The 27090-nt window shown below is 38.4% G+C and overlaps 2 protein-coding genes and 2 long non-coding RNA genes across 8 annotated transcripts in view; 1 reads left to right on the forward strand and 3 right to left on the reverse strand.

Moving 5' to 3' along the window:
• LOC113060821 (uncharacterized) overlaps positions 1-2586 on the reverse strand; it is a 36083-nt gene extending 33497 nt beyond the window's left edge. For 2 of the 3 annotated variants that reach the window (XR_003278299.1, XR_003278300.1), the window contains exons 1-3: positions 2408-2586; positions 1895-2032; positions 621-847 (exon numbers count right to left, since the gene is read on the reverse strand). This is a non-coding gene — a long non-coding RNA (uncharacterized LOC113060821). The remainder of the gene's footprint in view (positions 1-620; positions 848-1894; positions 2033-2407) is intronic. The other variant, XR_003278301.1, reaches the window with a different exon arrangement.
• A 3488-nt stretch (positions 2587-6074) lies between these two features.
• LOC113060816 (uncharacterized) lies at positions 6075-7343 on the reverse strand. Its single transcript, XR_003278298.1, has 3 exons — positions 6913-7343; positions 6693-6826; positions 6075-6536 (listed from the first exon to the last, which is right to left on the reverse strand). It is a non-coding gene; the product is annotated as an uncharacterized LOC113060816 (long non-coding RNA).
• A 1109-nt stretch (positions 7344-8452) lies between these two features.
• LOC113060831 (SAFB-like transcription modulator) lies at positions 8453-13277 on the forward strand. 3 transcript variants are annotated; one of them, XM_026230043.1, is made up of 5 exons: positions 8453-8549; positions 9489-9637; positions 9813-9906; positions 10051-10138; positions 11769-13277. In XM_026230043.1, exons 2-5 carry the CDS (start codon positions 9514-9516, stop codon positions 12489-12491), a joined length of 1029 nt encoding a protein of 342 aa, XP_026085828.1. In that variant the 5' UTR covers positions 8453-8549; positions 9489-9513; the 3' UTR covers positions 12492-13277. The 3 variants fall into 3 exon arrangements, with proteins under 3 accessions (XP_026085828.1, XP_026085837.1, XP_026085845.1); XM_026230052.1 differs by lacking the exon at positions 8453-8549 and adding an exon at positions 9011-9185; XM_026230060.1 differs by lacking the exon at positions 8453-8549 and having other exon boundaries at positions 9433-9637.
• LOC113060849 (epiphycan-like) lies at positions 12695-26660 on the reverse strand. The gene is made up of 7 exons (XM_026230071.1): positions 26519-26660; positions 23160-23343; positions 19275-19488; positions 14971-15129; positions 14413-14615; positions 14028-14123; positions 12695-13816 (listed from the first exon to the last, which is right to left on the reverse strand). Exons 2-7 carry the CDS (start codon positions 23334-23336, stop codon positions 13646-13648), a joined length of 1020 nt encoding a protein of 339 aa, XP_026085856.1. The 5' UTR covers positions 23337-23343; positions 26519-26660; the 3' UTR covers positions 12695-13645.
• Between the last annotated feature and the right edge of the window lie 430 nt (positions 26661-27090).

The raw sequence follows: 27090 nt of genomic DNA on the forward strand, positions 1-27090 counted from the left end.
AAATATAGAATGTCATTTCTGTGACGGCAAAGCTTGTATTTTCAGCAGCCATTCCTCCAGTCTTCATTGTCACATAATCCTTCAGAAATCATTCTAAAATGCTGTTTTAGTGATCAAGATACATTATTTATTATTCATTGTATTATTTAGTTTTATTTATGTATTATTAATGTTGAAACTATTTTAAAAATCAACATTTTAGGGTTCTTTGATGAATAGAAAGTTCAACAGAACAGTATTTTTTTCAAACAGGATTATTTTCTTCGTTTTCACCTGTCACTTTTGAGCAAATAAATGCATCTTTGCTAAATAAATACATTTCTTTATAAGAAAACAAAAACTAAAATATTTTTAAATGGTGGTTTACTAAACATTTTGATAGTATTTTTTTTTTCAACATTTTTTTTCATCATAGACTCAAAGACTCAAAATATAACAAACAGATTATACAGACTATTTTTATAGTGCAATATTTGTCCTTTTTGGAGCTTGACAGCCTGACAACTTTCATTGTATTGAAACGATTTATATAAAAAAAAAATTAAACAAATTATTTTTGCATTCCACCAAAATAACAGTGAGTAAACAATGAAAAGCATTAATTTTTTGTGGAACCATACCTTTAATTTCAAGAAGAGTGCAGACTGTAGAGTTGTAAGTTGGTTTAGTGGGTCAGTTCCTCTCTGCGTTCGTGCTCTCAGGTCTCTCACAGGTGAACTGTACCAGGTTTGGGTTCTACGTCCTTGACACAGTTAGCCGACCGCATTAGTGACCGATTCCTCCTTGGCCACCTGTCTCCTTGATGATGACGGGTCCGGGCCCAATCGCATCTCTTCCACCTCGTCTCCTGGGTGGTGAGAGGGGAAATGGAGAATACAGGAAGATAAGTTGAGGGGCCACTTTGGAGTTTAGGGGGACCAAAATAGATGTGACACACAACAGCTCTGTAACTGCCCAGTTAGACTAATGAGGCGAGGTTGAAGGAGAGGGATGCTCCCGGAGGTGCACACGCTCTCGTCAAAGCCCCTGCCCGCCTCACCCGTGGCCCATTTCCGCTACAGAAATTCATTAAAATGGTCACAGCGACCGAGCTTTAGGGCCTCAATTGGGTCAAGGCAAAATATTGAGCTCAAAGAATTCAACTCAATATCAATTTGTCAGTCTTAGAATAGTAATTTTTCACACCTGTATCTTAGAGTCGAAGGTGCCACAGACTCTGAACATGGGGTGAAAGGTCCTGGTTGACCACTGACCACACAGCTCACTCTGCTCCACACCAGTTTGCAGTTAAGATTTTTGAAAGACGTCTCTTATGTTTACCAAGGCTGCATTTACTTTTATGAAAAATGCAGTAAAAACTAGAATATGGTGGAATAATATTACAACTAAATAACTTTTTCCTATTTTAATATCATTTAAAATGTAATTCATGTAATGGAATGTGTGATCCTTCAGTAATCATTTGAATTTACAGATTTAGTGCAGAATGAAATAAAATAAATTATCCATGTTGTAAACAGTTTACAATCAAAATTGTGATCCTGGGAAGTTAATATTTTTCAAAAGTGACAGTAAAGACACTAACAACATTGGAAAAGATTTATATATAATTTCCTGGTTTCCACAAAAATATGTAGCAGCAAAATTGTTTTCAACAATGATAGTAAAACAACAACAACAACAAAAAACTATAGTTAATATAATAATAAAAAAAAAATTGTAATGCTCAATTTCATTGCAAACTTAAAGCAATGGTTGTTAGCGGAGACATTACATCTAACATTTAAAGCTACATAGATCAAATGCTTGGTGTGGTATTATTACAGATGTTGAAAGGTACAGCAGGAAGAAACCAAGCAGCAGGTTTGCTTTTATCAAGTCTGATCAAACTTACAAGGACATGACTGCATGACATTTCTGTGACCTTTTCTTTCGGCCGAACAGAGTCCACTCCGTGGGTGTGTCCAAACACAACGCCACAGGCACTTGTCTCTTCCAGTCTCTGTGAAGGCCAAAGTGCTGTTTTCTCTGTCTATAGACATGCATATTTTATGAATACCAGGCATTATGTAAGCAATATTTCAACTAATTAATATTTTAATTAATTAATTTAAAATTTACTTTCCCTATCCAGCCCCAACCAGTTCCTTCAATGACAATTAATCTCAGTGTCAATTGTTTATCAATTCAATATGAATTTAGAAAATTAATTAATTTACAATTTAAACGAACTGCAGAAAATAAACTGACTTTTAAATTGTTTCATTAGAAGTACAAGCAGTAGGCCTACAAGCATGTGCAAGCAGCAATTTTTGTGGTTGTTGTTGTTTTGTTTTAAATTTAATTAATTTTAAGTGTACAAAATAGAAAAAAAGCAAAAGGGAAGCATTTCTTCCTGGGGTCCTACCTTTATCTTTTTGTACACAACTCGTACTTTCTGAAGGCGAAAAGCTGGTCAGTTCGTCAAGCACCAAACAGCTGATTCACACATATTTCTCTGCTCTGTTCTCATAAGATCTGCCAAAACAGTTGGACAAATTACTAACCTGAGGTGAGAAATCAAATGCAAAGTTGGAAAACAAACAATATAATGGCGTGATTAGAAAATCCAGGTGTGTAACGTTAACTGATGTTGAAAAGACTTTAAATTGACATCAAAATACAGAACAAATATACAAATCAAACGGACGTCAAAAACTTGATATGAAGTTGATTTGATGTAAACTGAACGTCAAACATCATATTGGCCTACGTATACATTAAAACAATTTCAGTGTGGGATCATTAACTTTCTATTTTTACACAACTGACACCGGAAAAAAAAACAGCCGCCCAAACTTAATTTAAATTGATGTTAGTATTACAGCATCTTGATATTTTATACAATAGTTAAACAAACTGTAGACTAAATGTTGTTAAGCTTACATTTTAAACACAATATTGCCATTTACTCTGCCAACGAAAATGTAACCACAGCGAACCGAACGTCTCCATGCAAAACATAATTGTGACGTTCCTGAATGAATCAGTGATTTGAACGAATCGGTTCAATGATTCAAAGACTTATGCGCTTTCGTCACCTACGGCTAAATGTTAATTAACTTGTAATCAGAAAGGGCTCACCATAATCCACAGACTGACAACCTGTATATGTTTTATTCACTTGTGTATTATTTAAAAGGAAATTTACATTTACAATCAATTTGATAAATGGTTTGCCTTGAGTTATTAATCTTCAGGCTAATTTGAACCTTTTGGTATAATTAATGGAATAAACGCCACTTTCTTTAAAAAACTGGCCTTGATAAAAACAGGCAGTGAATCAGGGTGTTTTTGGACCTGATTACATAATTTAGTTAAAAAAATAAAACCTTTATAAACTCACAGGTTTTATGTGAAAGAAATGGAAGGGGATCATTTAGTTCAAGAAAGATAACGGCCTATTTCATTTACATTTAGTTTAAAATCCCATGATGTTCAGGCCAGCATGACCTAGCCAACCTACAACCTTATCTCACCTAAATGAAGTGTACCATTAACTCAAATTTTATATATATATATACTGAGTGCACCTGCACTTTCAAATATCTTATCCTGGTAACTATTCTTGTCTGTATAAAATGGGAGAAAGTCAGTATGATGGATGACCAAGGAACAGGCCCTCCCACGAGACCAGGCTGGCGAATAATCAATAGACTGGCAATGTGGCCTAGCTGGAGGGCTCCATATCAATCATAATGCACAAGCCTTGTTTTCTGCCATCATCTCATTGACAGCACACAGTAGGCAAGGGACGAGTTGTCTCATCTATTACTTTTGGCAGATAGACCGAAGCAGCTGAGCTGACACTAAGGACTATCAAAGTGGGAGAAACACTTACCATTTAGACTGAAACTTAAAGTTTGGCCTATTAAAGTCCAGAGTAAGTTGAAAAACATGGAGAAATAGAGACGTGTGGGTTACTTCATTCCTTCCATTGACAGAGAGGTGTGTATCCTCATCATCTATGTAATTTGAGAGGTTTGTCCTGCCTAAGTCCTCTCCATTGCTTCATGCCTCTCACAAACAGATGCCATCCATGCACTGTAATCTAAATGTGGCACAAGGACTATCAACACATTGCTCTTGTCAGCCTTCCTTCAGTAATGCTTACAAAAGACTTCCCTGGTGGGCCTTCCTCAACTGTGGCAATTTAGGGCCACCTGGTGTTGAAAACCAGTTAGGAATTTGCACCTGTTTGCCACATGGGTTTTTTGAAACCTCCTTGTGCCAAAGGGAAGGGAGGGCGAGGAAGTGAACAAGGTGTTCCTGTGCTCAAAACAATCATATGTCAAGAGAGTCGATTAGCAGAAGTGCTGATCCGCAGCTTGTTTACATTTCATTTGATGAAGTGTTTTTGTGCGCCTATTTAAAACCCACATGTTGCTCTGTCCAACAGTGTATACTTGTCAGGAAATAAATGTTTTGATTCTAGAATAGTTTGTATTAATCTATCAAGGCGCTTGAAACAATGCTAAGGGATTTTAACCCATGCTGACTAATGTCACATTTCTTTTTGATTTTCCAGAACATATCCATGTTTGACTTCATTCCATAGGTGGTTTTGGATTTTTTTTAAAGTCGTTTTTTTTTCTTCAAACAAATACATACATTCTTATATTAAACTTCCAAATATAGGATACCCTAAGGATTTATCAAAAATTGAGGTGCTTCAGTGTCAAATATTAAATTCTTGGGAGTTTATGTTGATGAAACTTTCGAGTTGGAGGGAACAAGTTGATTATATGAGCAAAGAACAAATAGACCTATATTGACGGGTATAATAAGGAGGGTTATGTGTCTTAAGCTTTACTGTAGTTTAATTTATCCATCTTTCATATTGTAATATAGTTTGGTCGAGTACTTTTAATAGCAATCCAATCCAATCTTCTTCGTTGAACTTCAGATCAGTTTCTTACTATTTTTCTTAATGTGTTTTCATGTATAAATTATATTCAAGTGAGGGGAACTTTCTAGAGCACTAGGAACTTTCTTACTTTTTTTTTTAAAGTAAATTCACAGGTGTTAGTTAAAGCATCAATTTTCACCTTCCTAAAGTTCTCACTTGTAAAGGTATTTAATGTTATAAAAAATTGATAAAATTTTAGTGCCGTTTCGGGTTTTAATGCATTGTATGTACCATAGAAGGTTAGTTTCTGTATTTATAAAGGTGTTGTTCATTAAGGGTTGTGTGAGTGCACTCCCTGCTAAAACTAGCTGATTATGGAGAAGTTTTGACCTCTCCTTTAGTTGACTAAAGCTGTAACAAACTTGACAGGCTACATCCAGTTTAAGTCAACCATCCAGTGTAGGCTGGCAACTCCCCAAGCAAGAATGTCATTGTCAACGAAGTAGTAAGACCATATACTTTTATTTCAAAAACGTCAAACAATACTTAATACAACAGAGCATTTCATCTTTACCACCACCCCATTCACTATGTATAATTTCAAGGAACGAAGTCTTATTTATGCTAAATTCTTACCCTTTTGTTAAACTGACACTCCTACTTGAAATGACTACGCATTATCCGTTCTCACCTGACCAGGTTACACGTATCCTTCTCCATTGTTCTTCAGCAGCAGTCCTCAAGCTCCATGGGCAAAGCAATTCAAACAACACTTCTAAAAATCTCATTTTTAAACAAACTAATTGTAACTTCAAAACTACATGTATAAAAACTAGACAAATACAAGCAGCATCTGCGGGCACATTCGATGTATATTTTAACTTTCAATATCTTTAATTTTATTAAGGTAATCTTGCAGTACCCAGGTGAAGAAAAAAAAATAATCGGTATTCTATGCATTTTTGGTTAATGAAAACAAGGAGTTTATGGAGTATGAGGCCTTTATCGTGCCAGCTTTATAAAAAAAAATAAAAAATAAAAAACAAAAAAAAAAACAAGGAAGCTTCCTTGAAAACCTCAGCTTAGTGTATTTGCAAGTATTTGTCTCTGATACTGGTAAATAATATCTGAATGCATTGTAACGTACACATTAATGTTTAATAAACACAAAAGAACATCTCAGATGTAACTTAATTAACAAATTTTAATATTTAATACAATCAATATTTACATAATTTCTCAAAGTAGATCAGATCACAGGAGTTGCAACTCTGAGTGCATGTAGATTTACATTCAAACATTTACCACAGTTACCCTGCAGCGATGAGCAAGCAGCCATGCGGCTTTTCCCAAGGCTCTGGATGGGTTGCACAGACAGCTGAGATCCACCGAGGAGGATCAGCAACCTGTAAAAGTCTCCCAAAACACACATGCATCCGTTGGCAGAACAATGCATGCACATTTCTCAGTAATTACACTGCGACAACACGCTACTGCAGCGCTCTTACACCGCGTACACAAAGGGTGGAGCGTGTTTACCTGCTGGCCACGTGGTGGCGGCCTTGCTGGCGGCGGGGCGTGGTGTACACGTCATCACGCAGCAGTGACGCAGAGCGTTCCGCCTCCCTGAGTTGGAGTCTGCGCAATGCTGTGAGAACAAGGAGAGCCGACAAATGAAACCACATTCAACTCGTAACATGCAACTCAAAAGCATTGTGTTGGAACGCCTTGGCTTCAATACATATTGTCTGATACGATTTCATATTTGTACAGGGCTAACAATGAAGGCACTGTTTGCACGCACTTATTACTGTCTTATGCGTTCACGGCTGCCCAGTCGTCTCATTCCGACGAAGTCCAAGTCAGGTTTCGGAAACGCGTCAGATTTCATTCCTGTAGAACACGTTCTCGAAGTCTCTCTGTTGGAAGTCCAAAGATCTGTCGTAATCAGAGTCCGACATTGAGAAAACGCTCTCATCAGATGATACATTAACGTTACTCTGAGTTGAGAAATCACGGCTTACATCACAAACATATGATAGGTCAGCGTACACCAGGTCCATTAGATACTGCGTTGTGTTTCTTGGTGCCATGGCTACAGACGGTACGTGACTTTGCTTCTGCGTGGCGCTAGCTGTAACGTTACCGTCGACACGGCCCGGACTCAGCTGGGGTCTCCTGGCCGACCAAACGCGGACCTTCCGCCTCCTTTCTCCCATATTTGCACGCAGAAAAGTCCTCTTTGATTTTGACCACTTTTTCTTGAGATCAGACGCGGCCTTGATGTCCTTCTGGAAGTTTCCTTTCATTGTTGTAAATTCAAGACACATTACCAATAAAAGGTTAGTCTTTGGTTGCCAAAAAGTAAATGATCTAGTGGTTAAAATAGAAAACCACAAGCTTTTAAGTCCCAAAGAAGCTCACGCTGCTTACTCTCCAACGATCCAGAAAAAAGTGGCTGAGTAACGTGTGTCTCACGTACTTAACGAACTTACGGAAGTGACGTTTTTCGCTTCCAGCGAATCAGCTTTCACCTTGTCTTGTTCGGCGCTGTTGAGTGGTGCTCTGATATGAACACAGTGCCCCGTTAGCAACTGGTGGTCCTTTTCAGCAAAATTATTCCAGCATGAAGAAAAACAATTTTGTAACTTTATAAACAAACGTACCAAAATAAATAAATAAAATAAAAAATTATATATATAAAAACAAGCCTTTTCACATGTTAATGGGCCTAGACTACTGAATAGTTTGTAAGAGTCAATCACGAATTGTTTATTTATTGATTAAAATGCTTGGTTTGACATAAACATGGGGCAATTTTGCATATTTCAGATGACCACAGCCTGATAGTTCAGAAAACGATCTTGTATTTCACGGCGCTGCTTTTCCTTTCTTTTCTTTTCTGTCCGAACGTGCTAGACGGAGATGTTTAACCGATATCTCATAAATAGGCTAGCGTTCTAAAGAAATGTCACAATATAAATTAAATATATTATAATTATCGTTGAAAAGCACTTAAAACGGTATCTTTTTTTTAAGTGTTCTCTGTGAAAACGGCCTTTTAATTTGAGACCATTTTTTCTGTGTTAATTTACATTAGGTTCGGCTACAGTCACTGTTTTGGGGGAGATTTGAAAAATCACTTTTTGTAGTGAACAACATTTCTAACAATAGCAACCCAAATATGTATTTGTCCTTCGACATGTGTTGGTCATTTCCCAAACAAAAGTGTTTTATATTGCACACTGAAGCTACATGCAGACCGCTCCCAGACGTAAACACTACGTCCATGTCGAAAGTGTAAACATCTGCTTGAACCTGTCTCTTGAAGCTCTCTGCTGCCATCTTTGTATCGGAGATTCTTACGAAACATAAAATACATTTATTTGTGGAACAAAACTTAGCTGCGTCTGCCTTTTTTTTTTCCAGAAACCCACCCAAATGTGTGAGACGTTTAATATTTTGACCCTACATACAAAAGCTCTCTCATTAAGCAAAGTGTCTTGTTTGTATCGAAGGGTGTGTTTGCATCTCTGCACCGCCATTTACAGTCCAATACAGCACCGCCAGCAGTTTTAGTCCAACAGTTTCGGAACTCGAGTTAGTAAACATGACAAGTGACAATGTAAAAATGAAAGAGAGGACATCTAGTCCTATCTTAGTGAGTATGTGCTTTTTTGTCGGTTCTAACTTAACGTGACGAGACAGAGACCACGACAGCTGACACAAAACGGGATGTTTTTCGCCTTCCTAGCGATTAAAATATTATACTTTTGGCTGAATTTGTAGATAAACACATTTGTGGTGCTTTAGTTTACACGAGGCATTATTACAACACCCAGTTTTCTATATTACTGTTCTGCTATAAAGTAAAATATCGACTAGAAGTTCCTGGAGGATTAATAAAATGTAGTGTTATTTTCTTTTAGACGCATATAACGATTAAGAAAGGCCACTCACTGCCCCCCTTATATCAATGCACGACCCGCTGCTGTGCCCCTTTTGCTCTGAGACTGTATTTAAATCATCTACCAGGAATTACAAACTAAAACTGCATATAACAAGGCATTTTAACAGGGCAGTTTTCCACGAGGGTGCGTATATGTACAGTGTGTTGTTCTTGAACATATAGTATTTTTCATAATATACTATTTTTCATGCTGTAGGTTTCTCCATCAATGTGGATTTGACTGTCGACCATCACTAAACCATTAATTCCCCTTTCTGCGAAACTACAGTTTTACGAAGAAACGATTTTAAGTCATTTTATCGTCTGTAAACAAGCACATACTAAAAGGTAGAAAACAAAGGCTTTTGTTAAGATTTACAATAATAAAGAATGTTTGTTTCAAATATTTCATTCTACTGCGATACGATGTGAGCAAACCAACAGTGTTGTGCATATCTGCAAAAATGTTTCCACATTATTAAAGATTTACGGTATTATAGACACTTTAATTACATATTTATACACTACGTTTTTCTCGGACTTTTTACATTGTGATTTCACAGCAGGCCAGTAGGTGGCGGTATGCACACTCGGACCTCCATGAATCAATAGCAGAAGAAATGAACATAATCCCTCCATCTTCTCTTCTAGTGCCCTTCGCTCGTGCACTAGCGCCATGAGTAGCGCACTTGATGACTCAAAGACAACAGACGCAAGTATGGACCACGAACTTTACACTGTACAGAGTCCCTCTGATGACATCAAGGATGGCCCAGATCATGCAGAATTCATTTATAAAAGTGAGTAGCAATTAATTGTATGCATTTAAAGTCCTAATGCATTTAATCAACTGTTTTATTTTAGCAGTTCAATACTGAGCTGGCCAAGTAAATGGGATGCATGCATTATACAAATCACGTTACCTACCGTTATTAATATCTGCATTTGTGATTATGTGTGTGTATGTGCTTCAAGTGTCAAATGAAGAATTCGTTAGATTCGTGAAGTTACGCGTGACCAATGACTCACTTTTCACTGGAAAGAGAAATTCTTCAACTCTGGCTTATAGGTAAACCAGTCACCACCAGCTGACAGTTAAACATGCATACACACACATTCAAGTCTTTGCACCTATAAATAAGCATACAGTTGATGTTTATGCCAACAACCTGCAGAAATTAGTGTGTTAAGTCTGCACATCTTTCTGCCATAGGGCCATCTTGAAAGAGCTGGGTCTCCAGAGGGAAATTTCTGCCAGCCAGGCCAGGAGGAAATGGGAAAACCTTAAGATGAAGTATAAGGTATGTTAATGCCATGCCGACTATTTGCTATTTGTCGACTCTGTCCCACAGGCCTCCAGCAATGCACATTTAGGATAATTAGCATACCTCATTCAACTTATAGGTTCAGGACTCCATGAACCTTTCAGTCTTCCGATAGTGTCCTCTAAAGGTTTTAATATATATATATATATATTTTTTAAATAATTATTAGGTATTACATATTTTTTATATGTTTCATAGTATATTACAGATACATTTATGCATTTGAATGATTGCATTATATACATAAATAATAGCACACACACATATAGTAAATATATAAGTAATTATTTTTGTGTTATTATTATTATTATTATTATGTGTGTTATAAACTTACAAATAACAGCAATTAAAATTACACAAAAAAAGGAAATTTGAATATTAAACACCAGAATGTCATCAAATATGAATGTAATTTGTGTGTGTGTGTGTGTGTGTGTATATATATATATATATATATATATATATATATATATATATATATATATATATATATAATTTTAACATTAATATGTATTTCATATTTTCATGAATGTATTTTATGCATTAATAATTTTTTAATTAAACTAATTAAAATTACAAATTAAAATTACATTTTAATATTAAACATCAGAATGTAATAAACTTTATATATAATTGATAAAAATATATAATAAAATGTAAATAAATTATTTCAAAAGTATTGTGCATGAATGTATTATGTAATGTATTATGTACACAAATTAACTAAATGTGAGCCCGGACCTCAAAACCATAAGGGTAATTTAATCTCTGATTGATAATGTGAAAGCTGAATAAATAAGCTTTCCATTGATTGTGGGGGTAGTCGTGGCCTAATGGTTAGAGAGTCGGACTCGCAATCTAAGGGTTGTGAGTTTGAGTCCCGGGCCGGCAGGAATTGTAGGTGGGGGGAGTGCATGTACAGTTCTCTCTCCACCTGCAATACCATGACTTAGGTGCCCTTGAGCAAGGCATCGAACCCCAACTGCTCCCTGGGCGCCGCAGCATGAATGGCTGCCCACTGCTCCGGGTGTGTGTTCACAGTGTGTCTGTGTTCACTGCTCTGTGTGTGTGCACTTTGGATGGGTTAAAAAGCAGAGCATGAATTCTGAGTATGGGTCACCATACTTGGCCATATCTCACGTCTCTTTCACTTTTGTTAAAATAGGACAATTTTTGGCTGAGATACATCTAATTAAAAATCTGGAATATGAGGGTTCAAAAAAAATGAAAATATTGAGAAAATCACCTTTAAATGGAACGTGATCTTTACTTAATATCCTAAAGATTTTTGGCATGAAAGAAAAATCAATAATTTTAACCCATTCAATGTATTGTTGTCTATTGCTACAAACATACCTACTTTTGTGGTCTAGGGTCACATATGTCATTTAGTTTAAAAAACATAAACATCCAAACTTCATAAAATATCAATATTATAATTATTCACACACATACTGTGTTATTACACTCTACAACCCTGTCCTCGTTTGTAAGTCGCTTTGGATGAAAGGGTCTGCTAAGTGACTAAATGTAAATGCAATCTGCATGATTGAGCACTTTGCTCACTATTTAAACTGTTTGTACCTGTGTGCCTTGTGTGTATCAGGAAATGAAGAATCCCCCACCTGGCGTCTCGGTGAACCCCACTAACTGGCCGTGGTTCTCCCTCATGGACGACGCCATGGAGGGTAGACTCGCGGGAAGTGAAGTCACTCTAGACACTTCCACAGTGGGCGACGACAGCGAGTATCGGCCGAACAACACCTCGCGCAAGAGGAGCAAGAGAGCGCGTGAGCCGGACAGAAGCGAGATCGAGCTGTTCGTCGAAGAGGATGATATGATGTCTGAAGAGATGGGACGAGACAGGGTCGAGCTGGACAGAGACAGGGACGAGATGGAGCAGGAGAGGGCCATCCTAGAGAGCGACAAAGCCGCTATTGAATATGAGAGGATGGTCCTGGAGCGGGAAAAGATGGTTTTAGATCGAGAAAGAGCGGGAGTGGAAAGAGAACTCGCAGCATTGGACCGAGACAGGGCCTCTCTGGAGAGAGAGAAGGCCGCTGTGGAGAGAGACAGGGCTTCTGTGGAGTACATCCGAGCTCAGCTGGAAAAAGAAAGAGCGATTCTTGACAGAGAAAGGGCAAAGCTTGAACGAGAGCGTGCCATACTAGAGCAGCAGCGTGGGATGGAAAAAGAGGAGCAGACGGCTAATTTGAACGATAATACAGAAGGAACTGATACCTCGATTCCTTTAGTGATGGAACCAGCTTCCTTAGAGAGGAGGCAGAAATTCCTCAACCTGTTTGAAAAGCTCATTGAGAACTTCTAAAATGGAACTGAATGTTCTGAATGCCAACCGTTATGTATATGTTATTATTTTTGTACACCTTCTGTTTGAAGTAAAACCGTTTTCTGTTCCCAGAAATGGATTGTGCTGTGTTACAGTGATTGGTTTTGTAATGTTAACAGCTATGCTTGTTTAACAGAGCGATAAGTGTTGCTTTCATGCCTTTGAAGCGGACAATGAAAATGTTAAGGCACCTCTGTTTTGTAGAGGTCATCAGAAAACTTTATTCGGTGTGATTATTTCCATACAAAACACACAATGCTGAGCTAATATTTACCCCCCATCCATTCTCAAACCCCTCAGCTAATACAACAGTTCTGAAATGTTCATTTTGAAGGCCTTTGGTCATAACAACAGCTTGAATTGTTATATTCCAAAATATTGCAGTTCTCGTAAAAAAAACAGAAAACAGCTTATATATATTACAGTACAGACTTTACAACAAATTCATCGTTAGACTGCTTCTTTTATTGCATTAGTCAAATTTACCTTTCAAAAAATTAAGTGAGCGCCAGCTTCAATTAGGTTATGCTAATTATGATAAACATTTGTTAAATTCTATATGAATATTAACAATATTTCATTTACAAAACAAACATATTTAAACAATTCGGGCTGGCTATTGCAGCTAACCCCAGACAGGCAACCAGCACAGCACACAAAAAGAGGGTTTTTGTGCAGCTTGGTTCGTATTTGCACTTGTAAATTAATGACATCTTGTTTTCCTCAAAGGTTCACTAGTATTTGATAAATAAAAAAACTTTCGGAGTTATGCATGGTTTCTCTGTTTCTCTAAAAGAGATTGTTTACGAGGCTAGACACATATGTGTTTGGGAGACGTCATAAATCCAGATCCACCTACATTATGAAAAGTATGCACTGTGTAAAAAGGTAGAAACACAAGCAGCGTAGAGTTGGAAGTGTCCACCAGAACTCCCGTGAGAGTGTGAGTTTATGTATTTATGCCAACCTCCTTTAAATACAGCCATTCATATCCAAGTGTTTGCTTGGGCCCAAAGTAAAAAAAAAAGAAAAAGAAAAAAAAAAAGGAGAGAGAGGTACACACAGAGGAGTTTTGATGCATGTGCATACGTGTGAGTTTTGTACACGTGCATTTGAATGTGCGTTTTCTCCGCTTAAATAAGGGCACCAATGGGGATACGTGGCAAACATATGTAGGCCTGTGGGGTTCTGCTGAGGTTGATGGGATTACCGTCCAGGCGAACGTCCTCAAGAGCATTGCGGATGTAATTCAAGTCATGTGGATTGCAGAAGGTGTCCTCATGCATCATTTGGATATTGTTATTCTGAATGAAAAAATGGAGAATGTTTTCAATGTAGCATTCACCAAAGATGTCAATGTTCATTAAAGAGCACTAGGTAGATCACCAGGAAGACTTCTTTAAAGTAAACTAGCTCTTTAAATTAAAATCTATGACTAAATGTTAATGTTGCAGTTAGGTGGCAAGTGTCATAGATGTCCACAAGGTGGCGCTAGTGAGGTGGGAGTACAGGTACCTGTAGGTGCAGAGAGCGCAGACTGTCAGGCAAAGGAACCGGGATGTGGTCTATGTTGTTGTCTGTCAAGTAAAGGTAAAGTAGCCCTGGCATGTCCTGGAAACAGAAAACATGAGCTGATGACAATTCTATCAAACTAAATTATCTAAGGTACATCAACACAGCTAGTAATAGCAGCAATTCTCATAGAAGGTGGGCGTTTTTCTGCTGTCTGTTTTTTCTCTAATTTAAATGAACTGTAAGTTGTTCCCTCAGGTCTGGATGCACAACAGTAGGCTATCACAGGATCAAGGAACACTATGCAATGAACGCTTACAAAAGAATGGGTTAAAGATGGGATAATGCTTTGTTATTAAACTTCATATTATTGCTTTTTTTTTTATACCTTGAAAGCTTCTCTCTGAATGCCAGTGCTGCCCAGGTGGTTGAGAGAGGCATCAATAAGGATCATAGAGTGTGGCAGAGCAGGAAGTTGTCTAATACTATTCTCTCGTAATACCAACTCCTCCAGAGCAGGAAGGCCAAAGAAAGCATCATCATCAATCCAGGAAATGCCATTGCTAGTCAGATCGATCCTCTTTAATTTATCTTTATGACAACAGAAGACAAAAAGACCATTCACTCAAGTTCATGAAAACATCAAATTCATATTTTAGCATCGAGCTAACATTATCAAATGTTGCTTAAGCTAACAGATCTGGTTATGAAATGTTATGAGACAAACTGCTGTCTATATGAACTCTAGGCTTCAAGTAAACAGTAACTGCCATTTGCAACCTATTTTAATTCAGTAATCTGATATATTTTTTCTGAAACCAGATATTCAGCTAGAAAAACATTTAGTGCAGAGATTGATTTGATACAGTTTTATCAATTTCATATTGACTTGAATTAAACAGTGACATGATTTAAACATTGACTGTCCCTTTGACGAAACACATACTCAGGTTGGCGAAGCTAGACTTGCCGATCCTAGCAATTTTGTTGTAGCGGGCATAGAAATGAGTGGTTTCTTTGGAGAGGGGAGGAACATGGTCCAGCTTCAGGTCATCACAGTACACAGATCCGACCAGGCAGGTGCAGAGCAAACAGGTACCCATACCTTACCACCAAATTGACAGGTGGTATTCAGAAGACAAACACAAATACACATTAAAACACAGAAACTGTACTGATGCATATGCCTGTGGCCACCTGTTTGGAGACATGAGGCAAATAGTTTTTACACTTTTGTATCATATTGTTAAGAGACTAAAAAGGTTACATGAATGTGCTGTATCCAATCCTGCTCCCATAGGGCCACTTTAGTGCAGACACTAGGTGCTTTTGCACCATGTAGTTCTAGGAACTAGCCAGCAGGGTGTTTCCTGGTTTCATATGCACCGGCACCTGGAACTCTGAAGTGGCCAACACCAACGTCTTTATTCACGGCATATACAAATGTCAACAACCGGTGAATGGACTATGCCTTGATCTGAGTTGTTTTTGTTGTGTGTTGAGGGGTTTCATGATAACGAAAATTGAATGTAAATGTACAATTTATGCGATTGAAGAGCATGAAAATCAGACTAAGGATGTACTTACACCTGTCCTGTTTGGTTCGATTGAATCAAACTCAAGTTTGTTTCCCCCTTTGTGTGCAGATCTTTTGGGCATGTGTGAATACAGCATTCACACTCGGTTCCACACCAAACAACTGTACCGAGACCCATCTGATTAGGTTACACACAGATTCTGGAATGGCTGAATGGATGAACCAATGAATGGATGACTTTAAGCACACGTGTGGTTTTGTTTATAGTTTCTGTTTCAAAAAGGGCAACGTAAAAGCAAACAGCTACAAAAAAAATAAATAATAATAATAATCAACATCGAATTTGGTCCAGACCAAAACAAGTGGACGTCCTATGACAACTTGCAGTGTTACATATCATCGAGGCTGAGAAAAGAACACAATGCTGCAGACAACAAGTAAATGCCATTATTGTTGTTTTCCATGTTCATGGAGTAAATATTTTTACACTGCTTTTTAAAAATGCTGGGTAGCTGGTGTTTTGTATGCATTTGGCCAAATGTCATACATGTATGTCTCTGGTAGTTCCTATAGAACTGTTTTAGACCCTAATCTAAAGTAGCTAAGCTAATTTTGTTGAGTTTTTACAACTAAATACGTTCCTAGTTCCAGCTGTGTGAACACACTTAATAGCAGGAACTTCCGACATTCGTTCTAGGAACTATGGTAAGGTTCCTCTGGTGTGAAAGCCCCTTTTAGCTCCATTACCCAAATAAACACACCTAAACCAATCAAGGTCCTCAAGAGGACTAAAAAACTTACAGGAAGGTGTGTTGGAGCTTTTCAGGATAGTGGCCTTCCAGGAGCAGGATTGGCACCTCTGCACAATATTGCAGAACAGAACTTCATAGTCATACGTAGTAGGGGTGCTCCGATCACGATCGGCCGATCGTTAATGCGCATCTCGTCAGTAAAGCCGGTTCTCTAATCAGCGGTTAATTCCATCAGGTGCGTGATTTCACATAGAGCAGCTGTTACTACACAGAGCCGTTGTTAATAGAGAAGATGCGCAAATCCACTTCATTTTCAGCGTTTTTTGGTGCATCTTCTCTATTCACAACGGCTCTGTGTAGTACCAGCTGCTCTATGTGAAACCACGCACCTGATGCAATTAACCGCTGATTAGAAAACCGGCTTTACTGACGAGATGCGCATTAACGATCGGCCGATCGTGATCGGAGCACCCCTAATACGTAGGTATCTCCGGTAGCAACAGAACTTCATTAGATATACTGAACAGGTCTTAGAACTACTGAGGATGCATATTATGAAATAATATTATTATTAATTATTAAATACAGGTGAAATACTGACCTGTTGTATCTATGTCAATATCAGGTACCCCAGTCCCCTCCAAGGGAGTGGTCGGGGTAGTTAGGAGTATCTCCTCCTCTTGTTAAACACAACAACATGAAGGTGTTAGGTGACAGATTAGCACATGGACAATGGCACAAGACAGACAGTGAGTAATACTGACACTGAAAAGTTATAATGATTATTATTGTTATAATGAACACCAAAGCAAATGAACATACATTTAACCAAGGTTAGACAGTTATATATATTATTTATTATTATTAAATATATGGGTGTCACAGAGGGAATAATATCAGGGGATTGGTAGAGCCTAGAATTGATGGGTGCAACAATGAGTTCAATAGTGATCATAATTCTTGCTCAGCTTTTTCTAAACTATTCTTCTAAACATGACTCTAGAAAGTTCTAACCAACACTACCAGATTTCATAGAAGTGTTTAGTATTGATATCATGGTACTGACCTTTATCTAAGTCGGGTATTAATATTTCATTTGTGATGACTGGGGCCTCTGTCACCCCAGACTCTTCTGGGCTCCCAGACTCTCCTGATTCCAAAGTTACCTCGGGCTGTTTAGACTCTTCGGGGACCCTAGGCTTTTTTAAATCAAATCCAACATCAAAGGGTCCAGGCTTTTCAAGGACCTCAAGCACCACAGAGATCTCAGGCTCTCCAGATGCATCAGGCAGCCCAGAGATCTCAGTCTTTCCAGATGCCTCAGGCGACCCAGAGATCTCAGGCTCTCCAGATGCCTCACCTGACCCAGAGATCTCAGGCTCTCCAGATGCATCAGGCAGCCCAGAGATCTCAGTCTTTCCAGATGCCTCAGGCGACCCAGAGATCTCAGGCTCTCCAGATGCCTCACCTGACCCAGAGATCTCAGGCTCTCCAGATGCATCAGGCAGCCCAGAGATCTCAGTCTTTCCAGATGCCTCAGGCGACCCAGAGATCTCAGGCTCTCCAGATGTCTCAGGTAGCCCAGAGATCTCAGGCTCTCCAGATGTCTCAGGCAGCCCAGAGATCTCAGGCTCTCCAGATGTCTCAGGCAGCCCAGAGATCTCAGGCTCTCCAGATGCCTCAGGCAACCCAGAGATCTCAGGCTCTCCAGATGCCTCAGGCTCTCCAGATTTCTCAAGCAGCCCTGAGGTCCCGGAATATCCGGAAACCTCTGGCACCTCAGAGAGCCCAGACTCTCCTGACAGCTCAGGTACTCCAGAGGCCCCAGGCTCTCCTGATCCCTCAAGTACACCAGAAGCCACAGGCTCTCCAAGAACCCCAGAGGCGGAAGGCTCTCCTGACAGCTCAGGTAACCCAGAAGCTCCAGATACCCAAGAGATTCCAGACTCTCCAAAATCCCCAGAGGCCTCGTGTGGAATGTTTTCAAGCGTCAAGTGGAGCTCCTCCTCTTGTGAGAGACAAGGTGGGGTAGCAAGAAGGAAATTAGCCTCCTCAAAAGTAGACAAGATAAAAGCAGTGCTGGCAATGATTATGAGCTAGCCATTTTGGATAAAAATATTAAAAGATACCATTTACTAGTAACTATTACCAGTAACTATTACATGGTAGTGAATTACAGGTCATGATCCCTTGCTTTAAAATCCTCAGGAAATCCCTCGCCAACACCTCTAACAGGTAGAGACCATAAATTGTACTCCATCCACAGAAAAACAAATATTGTGCTAAACTAATCAAGACTCCTCTCAAGTTATACTATTAAAAAATTAAAGGGATATCTAATATGCACTATTTAAAGGGATATAAGGCATAAGGTTACTGCCCCAGTGACAAGCAGTTGTACCCCTAAAGATACCATTTTATTCAGCATTTTTTATTCTGAAATATATAAAGCAAACCAAAGTTCTGGGTACTGACCTCCACCTGAGATCAATATTATGCCTGAACCAAAAAGCCCAGAGACTCCAGAACCAAGGTCCTCTGAGTCCACAGAACTTGATATGTCCCCAGAGTCCCCAGAACCTCCAGAGCCCAAAGGCTCTCCAGAACCGGACGCTTTTTCATCAAGTAAGTCTCCAGAGCCCGAGTCACCAGAACCCGAAATGTCCCCAGAAATCTGAAGGATGTCAATGGGCGTCAGACGAAGCTCCTCCTCTTGTTCAAGACAAGGTTAGGTGTTAGAACAGTTATTAGAATTAGAATTACACTTGGAACCATACCATATGGAGTGGTTCAGTAAGTGAAGAATTTAATAAGATGCACAAAAATTGAAAGTTAACAAATTATTAAAACACATTTAACCAATCAGATTGCCAGTTAAATGGAATGACAGCATGATGAAATGGTTGACAGGGTGGTAATAACAATTAGTAGTGTGTGCATTTGTCCATGAATAGTACAGACCTCCCTGTGCACTAGGGCCCATCAGAGTCCCTGACTCCCCAGAGCCCGATGGAATAAGCTGAGGCTTTATGGGTAATTCATTGTCTTCACTCCCCTCAGCTGTCCTCCGTTCTTCAGGCTCCACATGCTCCACCTCCTCCTCTTCTTCTTCCTCCAATGAGGCATGATATGAAGGATCAACGTCCTCATCAGGTCTCAAGGTGCCAATCTCTATCTGCAAGAAGAATTTAGGTCAGTACGCTGTACTCATTTTTGTTGTTATAAGCCCTAACAATGCCTTTTTGGACTGCCAGTGGTTTAAATAATAGTGGTTTAAGCATGCTAAAGCAATTTAAAGTTCTGGTTTAAAAAGACTCCAGAAAACAAGTAGAACGTAATTATCTCACTCTGTTTAGGCATCCAATACTACTTCTGGAAGGAGTACTTGAGTTTAGCTCCTACCTTGAATAAACACAACTGAATCAACTAATCGAAGTCATGATGATGACTAAAAACTTCAAGGTAGATTTGTTGGGGCAGATTGGAACTAAAATCTGCACGATATTTGCCCTCCATGCGTAGGACTGAAAACCCTTGAGCTATACTGAACTGATTCAGACCACATATAATTTAAAAAAAAATGCAGACACGTTAACACAAGATTGTGACAGAAACAGTTTCAGTAAAAGGAGAGCTTCAGTAAAAGGTGTTACTCAGCAAATGCCTGTCCCATTAGAAGAGAATAGGCTTTTCACTGGTATTGCCCTATGCATTCAAAGCTTTCAGAGTCATCCTTTTCCTTATAAATGCTAATTGTTGGAAGGTGTGAGACAAATTACAGATCATACTGATGTGCTGATTTTTAAAACTATCCATTTTTCATTTCTTTTACTCTGCAAATGTTGTAATGTTGACTAGTGTTATCAGCTTTTTTTTATATTCGATTCCACTACAATCCAGAGTGGGGAGCTGTGAAACCATTCACTGTCTCATCTGCAAGCAGCTGAAATTCTCTAGAAATGGTCCTTGTGGAACCAAGACATACATGGTAGCAGAAAAATACATATTTCTGCACATCTTCTTTCACGAGTGTTGAATTAACTCTAGAGATGTCTCTCGGTTGTCTCACCGAATGGCCAACCTGAAGCTTTCATACTAAATAATATATTTAAAAAAACACCATTATGAAGCTATAGAACAGTAATTTCATTCAAATGCACTACACTATTAATTTTGTCGGATATGGACTGTCAGCATAGATTTTGGCCATTTGCCGTAAAATGGCCAAAATCTATGCTGACAGTCCATAAAACAACAGGCCTTTGAGAGGCCTTGCTTAGAATAAGCTTGCTTTTTCATACAAAAAAACCTAGCTGAACACGCAAAGCCAAAGGCTAAAGGGATGGCTAAGAGGAATCAACCATGTGTAAACAGTTCTTGTGACTCAGATACCGGGATGCATGAGAGCTTTCTGAAACCCCTACCAAAATCTGTTGTACAGCAGCCAGGCCTGTGATTCACAAGCCTGTCAGCATTTTGTTCTTCAGATAAAAAGAGTCGACAAAAGAGGATGTTATAAATTAATGTATATTGAATAAATGTTGTTTAAGTTTGAAAGTATCTTTTTTTGTTGTTGTGGAAGCAATGATACAATTATATTTATGGTTTTACATAAAGGGGTCATTAGATTGAACTGAAAGTTAGTTTTATTTTTTCATCATGTCAGGACTGATTTGCAAAATAGAGAAAAGCAAGCATAAAACTTTCCAAGTATACATAATTGTTTTGCAACTATACATAAAGGATTGTAAGCTTTCATACTTTTTTGTCGGCATAGCTTTTGCTTTTCCAGAAACCTCTAGAACAGGTATATTGAGTATATTATAAGTCCAAACTTTAGAGCCCAACATTCATATGGCATCAGGAGCAACATTTCAGCAGTCACTCTAGAGAGAGTAATATAAATACACCTGCACATACATTATATGTCCCTGTTCATGCATGCATTTACACAGACAAATACAGGCATGCACCTAAGGCACCTAGAAGCACTCTTACATGTACAAGCAACTTCAACAGAGTCTTAACATGTACTCATATGTAAGATAAAAGTTATTCCAGAAATCAAAATAAACAACAATTCTGAAGCATTTCTTCGTAGCACATCTGAAACAGTTTTTTTCTTAATAATAATAACAACAATAATAATAATAATAATAATAAAAACTCTCCCGATGGTGAAGAACAACAAACATTCCCTCACTATCCTGAAGAGTTGAAAATGAAGAGCCTTACACATGGAAAATGAGTTGTAACTCACAAGTGTGCTTTTGATTGTGGGTTTAACTACATAATGTTCACATCAGGATCAAGTTAAGCCTCTTGGCTTCAATGTAATTCTTCTAAAAACTCAGCTTGGTTTGTGCCAGTCAAACATAGTTTTAGCCCAACTTTTTTCCATGCTGAAGATGATGAACTGGTTGTTGTTGTCTCATCGTTTTACTGAATACATTTCTTCATACCCGCAGCTTAACATCTGGCTATTAAAACTCAGTGTACAACTCAGTTTACAACAACATTTAATACAATAAAGCGTGTAATGTAAATGTAGTTTAAGAATTGACAACCAACTAGACAGAAAACTTGATGCTTTGAGCTACCACCAATGATAACATTGTGCATCTAGGAAAAAAATATCACTTAAAGGGATAGTTCACCCAAAAATAAAAATTCTGTCATCAGTTGCTTTCTTATGCTGAACATAGAAGATATTTTGAACATTGATGGTAATCAAACAGTGGGTGGTTGCCATTGACTTCCTTCGTTTTTTTCCTACTATGGAATTCAATGGCAACCACCAAAAGTTTGATTACCAGCAATCTTCAAAATATCTTCTTTTATGTTCAGCATAAGAAAGCAACTCATACAGGTTTGGATCGACATGAGGTTAGGTAAATGATGACAGAATTTTCATCTATGGGTGAACTATCACTTTAAGAGAAGAAATCTGACAAGCACAAGAATGACTAGTCTTGTACAACTATTGATTTTGAGTGTATTTCAGTACAGTAAAAAATGCCAGTGTCTGCCACTTATTCCATAAGGTTTCGCCAGTGGAAAATTCAGCTGAGAACATTTCACATTCAACAACATCTGGTCTGTCCATAATACTGATGATATGTCCAAGAAAAGTATTTCTTACATTAAAAAAGAATGATAAATCAGTCTGAACTTTGTTGCACCAGTATGCCTCTGTCCAAAGGCAGCTTTTTAAACAACGTACAAGAACCAAAACTAACCTTTGAATGCAAATTCAATCAGCAAATGCTTTGTATCATAAATAGGTTATTTACTGAAAATGGTGGTTCTTATGAAGTTTCTCTTCACTGAGAAGGGACGAATATTTGTATGCACAGCCGAACACTGACCTGAAATCAGAGAGGATGAGTAAATACAGGCCCACATTCCCTCAGTGACCGACCCTGAAGCACAGCAGCTGGGTTAAAACCGGTTTTTAAATGGAAATCATAAACCAAAGACTGACATGGCTGGATACTATTATCCCCAGGAACATTTGGATCAGCAGAGCAAATGAAAAGTTGTCAAACACCCTGCAGAAATACATTCCTGCATGACTATTAGAACTGAGTCCAATGCTTGAACATTAGCCATCTCAACAGACTGGTGGAAACTAATGAATATGCAGAGAGAAAGGAATCAGCAGGCACGGTCCAAATATGAATAAGGCTTGAGTCAAACATTTAGATGAGACATAAATTGGAAAACAGTTTTACTTTTACTTGCTTGTTTGAAAGGAAAGAGTTCATGTACTAATGCCACACTCCTTTATGGAAAGTAAAGCTGCAAAAATGGGGTCATCCCGATATTAATGAATGACTCTCTCACCTGTGGTTCATCAATTTCATCATAATAGTCATAGACATCATCGGTATCCACATTCAGGTCTAAATCCACATTGTTGTTGTAGAATTTATCTAGTTCTGCTTGTCGGACGTATCTGCGGGGAGAGGCTGCCACCACACACAGGACCAGGAGTCCCCACATCAACCTCAGCGTTACCATCTTCCTGCTAGACATAGAATCAGATGGATTAATGTCTTAAAATGTTAATGTAGAAGAGCTGCACTAGAGTTATGGATTGTTGAATATAGCAACATAATCAGTCCACAATATATATAGTGACATAACTTTATAACATTTCTTATATTTGTTACCCTGGACAACAAAACCAGTCTTAAGTTGCTTGGGTATATTTTTAGCAATAAAAAGTGGGGAAGTTGTGGCCTAGTGGTTAGAGAGTTTGACTCCTAACCCTAGGGTTGTGGGTTTGAATCTTGGGCCGGCAATACCACGACTTGGGTGCCCTTGAGCAAGGCACTGAACCCCCAACTGCTCCCCGGGCACCGCAGCATAAACGGGTGTGTGTTCACTGCTGTGTGTGCACTTTGGATGGGTTAAATGCAGAGCATGGATTCTGATTTTGGGTCACTTGGCTGAATGTCACTTCAATAGCCCCCAAAAAAACTACTTGTATGGGTCAAACATATTTTCTTTTATGCCAAAAATCATTAGGATATTAAATAAAGATCATTTTCTATAAAGATATTTTGTACATTTCTTACCATAAAAATATCAAAACTTAATTTTTAATTAGTAATATGCACTGCTAAGAACTTAATTTGAACTGCTTTAAAGGAGACTTTCTTAGTATTTAGATTTTTTTTGCACCGTCAGATTCCAGGGTTTCCAGGGTTTCCAGGGCCAAATATTGTCCAATCCTAACAAACCATACATCAATTGAAATCTAAAATTTTAAAGTATTGACACTTCTAACTGGTTTTGTGGTCCAGGGTCACATTTGTGATAATTGAAAGAAATATATATCACACCCTCAGGAGATTAATTTACATTTTGTGACAAGAGGCATACATGTCTTAAAATTCAAGGATTTGGCTCACAAAGTACTATTTATACACATCCATTCTTTTTTGGGTATATACATACATATTTATTTTGGGGTACATAAAAATCACAGCGAAGATAAATTAAAAAGCAAAATTCCAATCAATAGTCTATTGTTACCTTCCTTGCATTTACAGTCTCTGGATGGTTCTGTGGGCACAAGTATAAAGATGTTTTTGTGGGACACAAATTTTTAAGATTGGGTAACTTAGTGTTCATTACAAGGGTTTAGACAGTAATATTGAAATATAAACCTCTAAAGTCTTTAACTCACTTGCAAGAGCCAAGAAGTCACCACATAACGCTGCAGCCGTTTAGAAAGCATTCAATGACTGCTTTGTGTGTTAAAGTTGAAAGGTCACAGGTGAGATGCCTGACATCACAAAAGGTTTCTTTTTAAACATAATGATGACATGGAAATGGCATGGAAATGTTCCTTATATATATATATATATATATATATATATATATATATATATATATAGTTCTATATGGTTCCATGATTTGGATCAATAAATATTCCCTACAAAAAGATTTTTTTAGGAACTGTTCACTAAAAGGTTCACAAATGCATACATATTGAAAGTAAGTAAAACATCATATTCACATTGTCATTAGCTGACCCAGAGGAAATCTGCAGATGTTTTTTTCCGTTGTCTATGCTGATTTTGGTGGAAAATTCTGCTGACTAGATAAAAGTCTGGGATTAGAATCCACATGGCCCTAATCATAAGTTCTTAACTAACAATGTCCATATTTTCTTTCTCATATTTTATTGTCAAATATATATATTTTTCCATTTATTTTTCTCCAACAGTTATTGTCTAGCTAATTTGAGATATATGAATGATAAGAGGCTCACAGGAAAGCAATGACCAGCTGGGGTGGAGGAAGAGCAGGGTGTACTAGATGGGCAGACCATGGTCCTCGGGGTGAGACGGAGAGAAAAAGAGAGAGAGAACTCTGACAGAGCCCCTTTATGAGTGTCTGACTCTACACTCAAGTTCGAAATTCCACCGAGGTTTGTGGACAGCATGCCAATGAGTTACAATCTCCCTCTATCTCTATTTCTTTCATACACATACATATCCACGTAACTCTCCAATGAAAGGCTATTTTGGGGCACAGCTGCACTCTAGAAACCGCTGCAGTTTTAGACAAAAATCAGTTCCCTGTGGGTTTCTGACAGCCAATCAACACATGCAATCACATCACATCATGAAGAGAGATTACATAGTGGTGATATCGATTAGAGTCGCAAACTAGTTAAGTCTGTATCTATGAAAGAAAAATCGTCTCACAGTAAAGCTTCAGTGTACCAATGTCTGACAGCTTCATCTAGGAAATGCTGAAAGAGGGACTATCCTGCACACAGAGCTTGGCTTTTACACACTCTCAACAGTGTTTGCAGTGCATAGACCCCGTGTGAGTATGTGTGTGTGAGAGCTAACTATACCAATGTTGTTTTTGGCTCTCCCCGACAGCATTCCACATACTCATTGACTTTACAATTTCTTCTTCTCTAGTGGTTCTGCCAATATTGCCAAATTGATGACTTATTTACTTCCAATAAGTCAAATTGCATAAATATATACACACACTGTAGCTTAATTAGACACATATTACATGCATATCTGTTAAATTTTCCATCTGTTTGGCGATTACCGATATAACCGAAAAATTTTAAGTTTCTATAATATGGCCCTTGACCTGAACACATTTCCAATGACCAAACATCTCTTGTCTGTAACAGTATTTACAGCTCTCCTATCACATTTTCAGCAAATAGTCATCTTTTTTATTGATAAAGCTTAAAAATGAATTAAAAAGCTTTAAAATATCCGTCACACAAAACAAACCCCACAAATCAAGGAATTTCAACAAGATTGTCGTCATTATCAGAAATTTCATGAAGATGATGGAGAATGGAAGTATTATATCATCAAGCCAGAAATCCACAAACAAAAATGGAAGAAGAAAAAAAAAATAGCCTCAGTAAAGTAGGTCATGTGTACTTGAACTATTTAAACATAGCAAATGTGCATTACTATTGCAAGAACTACAAGATTCATAAAGACCATGGTGTTCAACCAGTCATATACAAGACAAAACTGTAAAAAATGAAAGCCTCAGTAAAGCCAATGAATTGCATTTTAGCTTTTTTAGCCTAGCCAAGTACCACTGAGGCTAAGAAGCAGAAGGGACCCCAAGAAGCCCTTAGGTCCGGTCCCTGCTCTAAAGCATAGCAGAGGATTTAGAAGAACATACAGTAGAACCCTTACCTCTTTCTCCTCCTTTCCCAAATGGTCCTGTTCTTCAGCTCGGACAGGCAGAGGGTTGGTGGGCCTGGCCAATGGCAATGGGTCACTCACGGTGAGTGTGTATCTGTGTGTGGATACTTCTGGGTGTGTGCGATGTGTACGTGTGCACACACTCCCAGACCCGTATGCCCTACCTGTCTGTATGTATGAAGGTAAGAAGTGAGACTGAGAAAAGGGAGAAATCGAGTTTTGGTCGCATCTACAGTAGCGCCCACCCCATACCACACTGCATCACACACACACACACACACACACACACTGAACGGACACAAAAGTTGCACGCTGACAGACCCCCAACTGCGAAAATCCTTTAATCCCTTACAACCATCTTTCTTTTTTGTTTCCTGAAGAGACACATAAGTTATTCAGTCCTAAGTCTGAGATATTTGTCTTCCTTTTCCTGAGGTGAGCATGAGGGGTACTCTGCTTTCATGTAGGGATCTGCCGGGCCCCGGTGCACAATGGGCCCTCTGTGAGGCTCCTCTGTTAGTGCAATGCTGAGAGGTAGAAAAGGCCTCCATTCTCCTCGACGC

Source organism: Carassius auratus, chromosome 4, assembly GCF_003368295.1.
Source record: "Carassius auratus strain Wakin chromosome 4, ASM336829v1, whole genome shotgun sequence".
Classification (NCBI taxonomy): Eukaryota; Metazoa; Chordata; class Actinopteri; order Cypriniformes; family Cyprinidae; genus Carassius; species Carassius auratus.

Coding starts and splice junctions, on each gene's coding strand:
- LOC113060849 (XM_026230071.1), bottom strand. CDS start 23,336: ATGGTAACGCTGAGGTTGATGTGGGGACTCCTGGTCCTGTGTGTGGTG. Junction 14,124..14,412: donor TTCAGAGAGAAGCTTTCAAG/GTATAAAAAAAA, acceptor TTCTGTTTCCAG/GACATGCCAGGGCTACTTTA. Junction 13,817..14,027: donor TGCGCTCTCTGCACCTACAG/GTACCTGTACTC, acceptor TTTTTCATTCAG/AATAACAATATCCAAATGAT.
- LOC113060831 (XM_026230043.1), top strand. CDS start 9,514: ATGAGTAGCGCACTTGATGACTCAAAGACAACAGACGCAAGTATGGAC. Junction 9,638..9,812: donor TGCAGAATTCATTTATAAAA/GTGAGTAGCAAT, acceptor ATGTGCTTCAAG/TGTCAAATGAAGAATTCGTT. Junction 9,907..10,050: donor TCTTCAACTCTGGCTTATAG/GTAAACCAGTCA, acceptor TTTCTGCCATAG/GGCCATCTTGAAAGAGCTGG.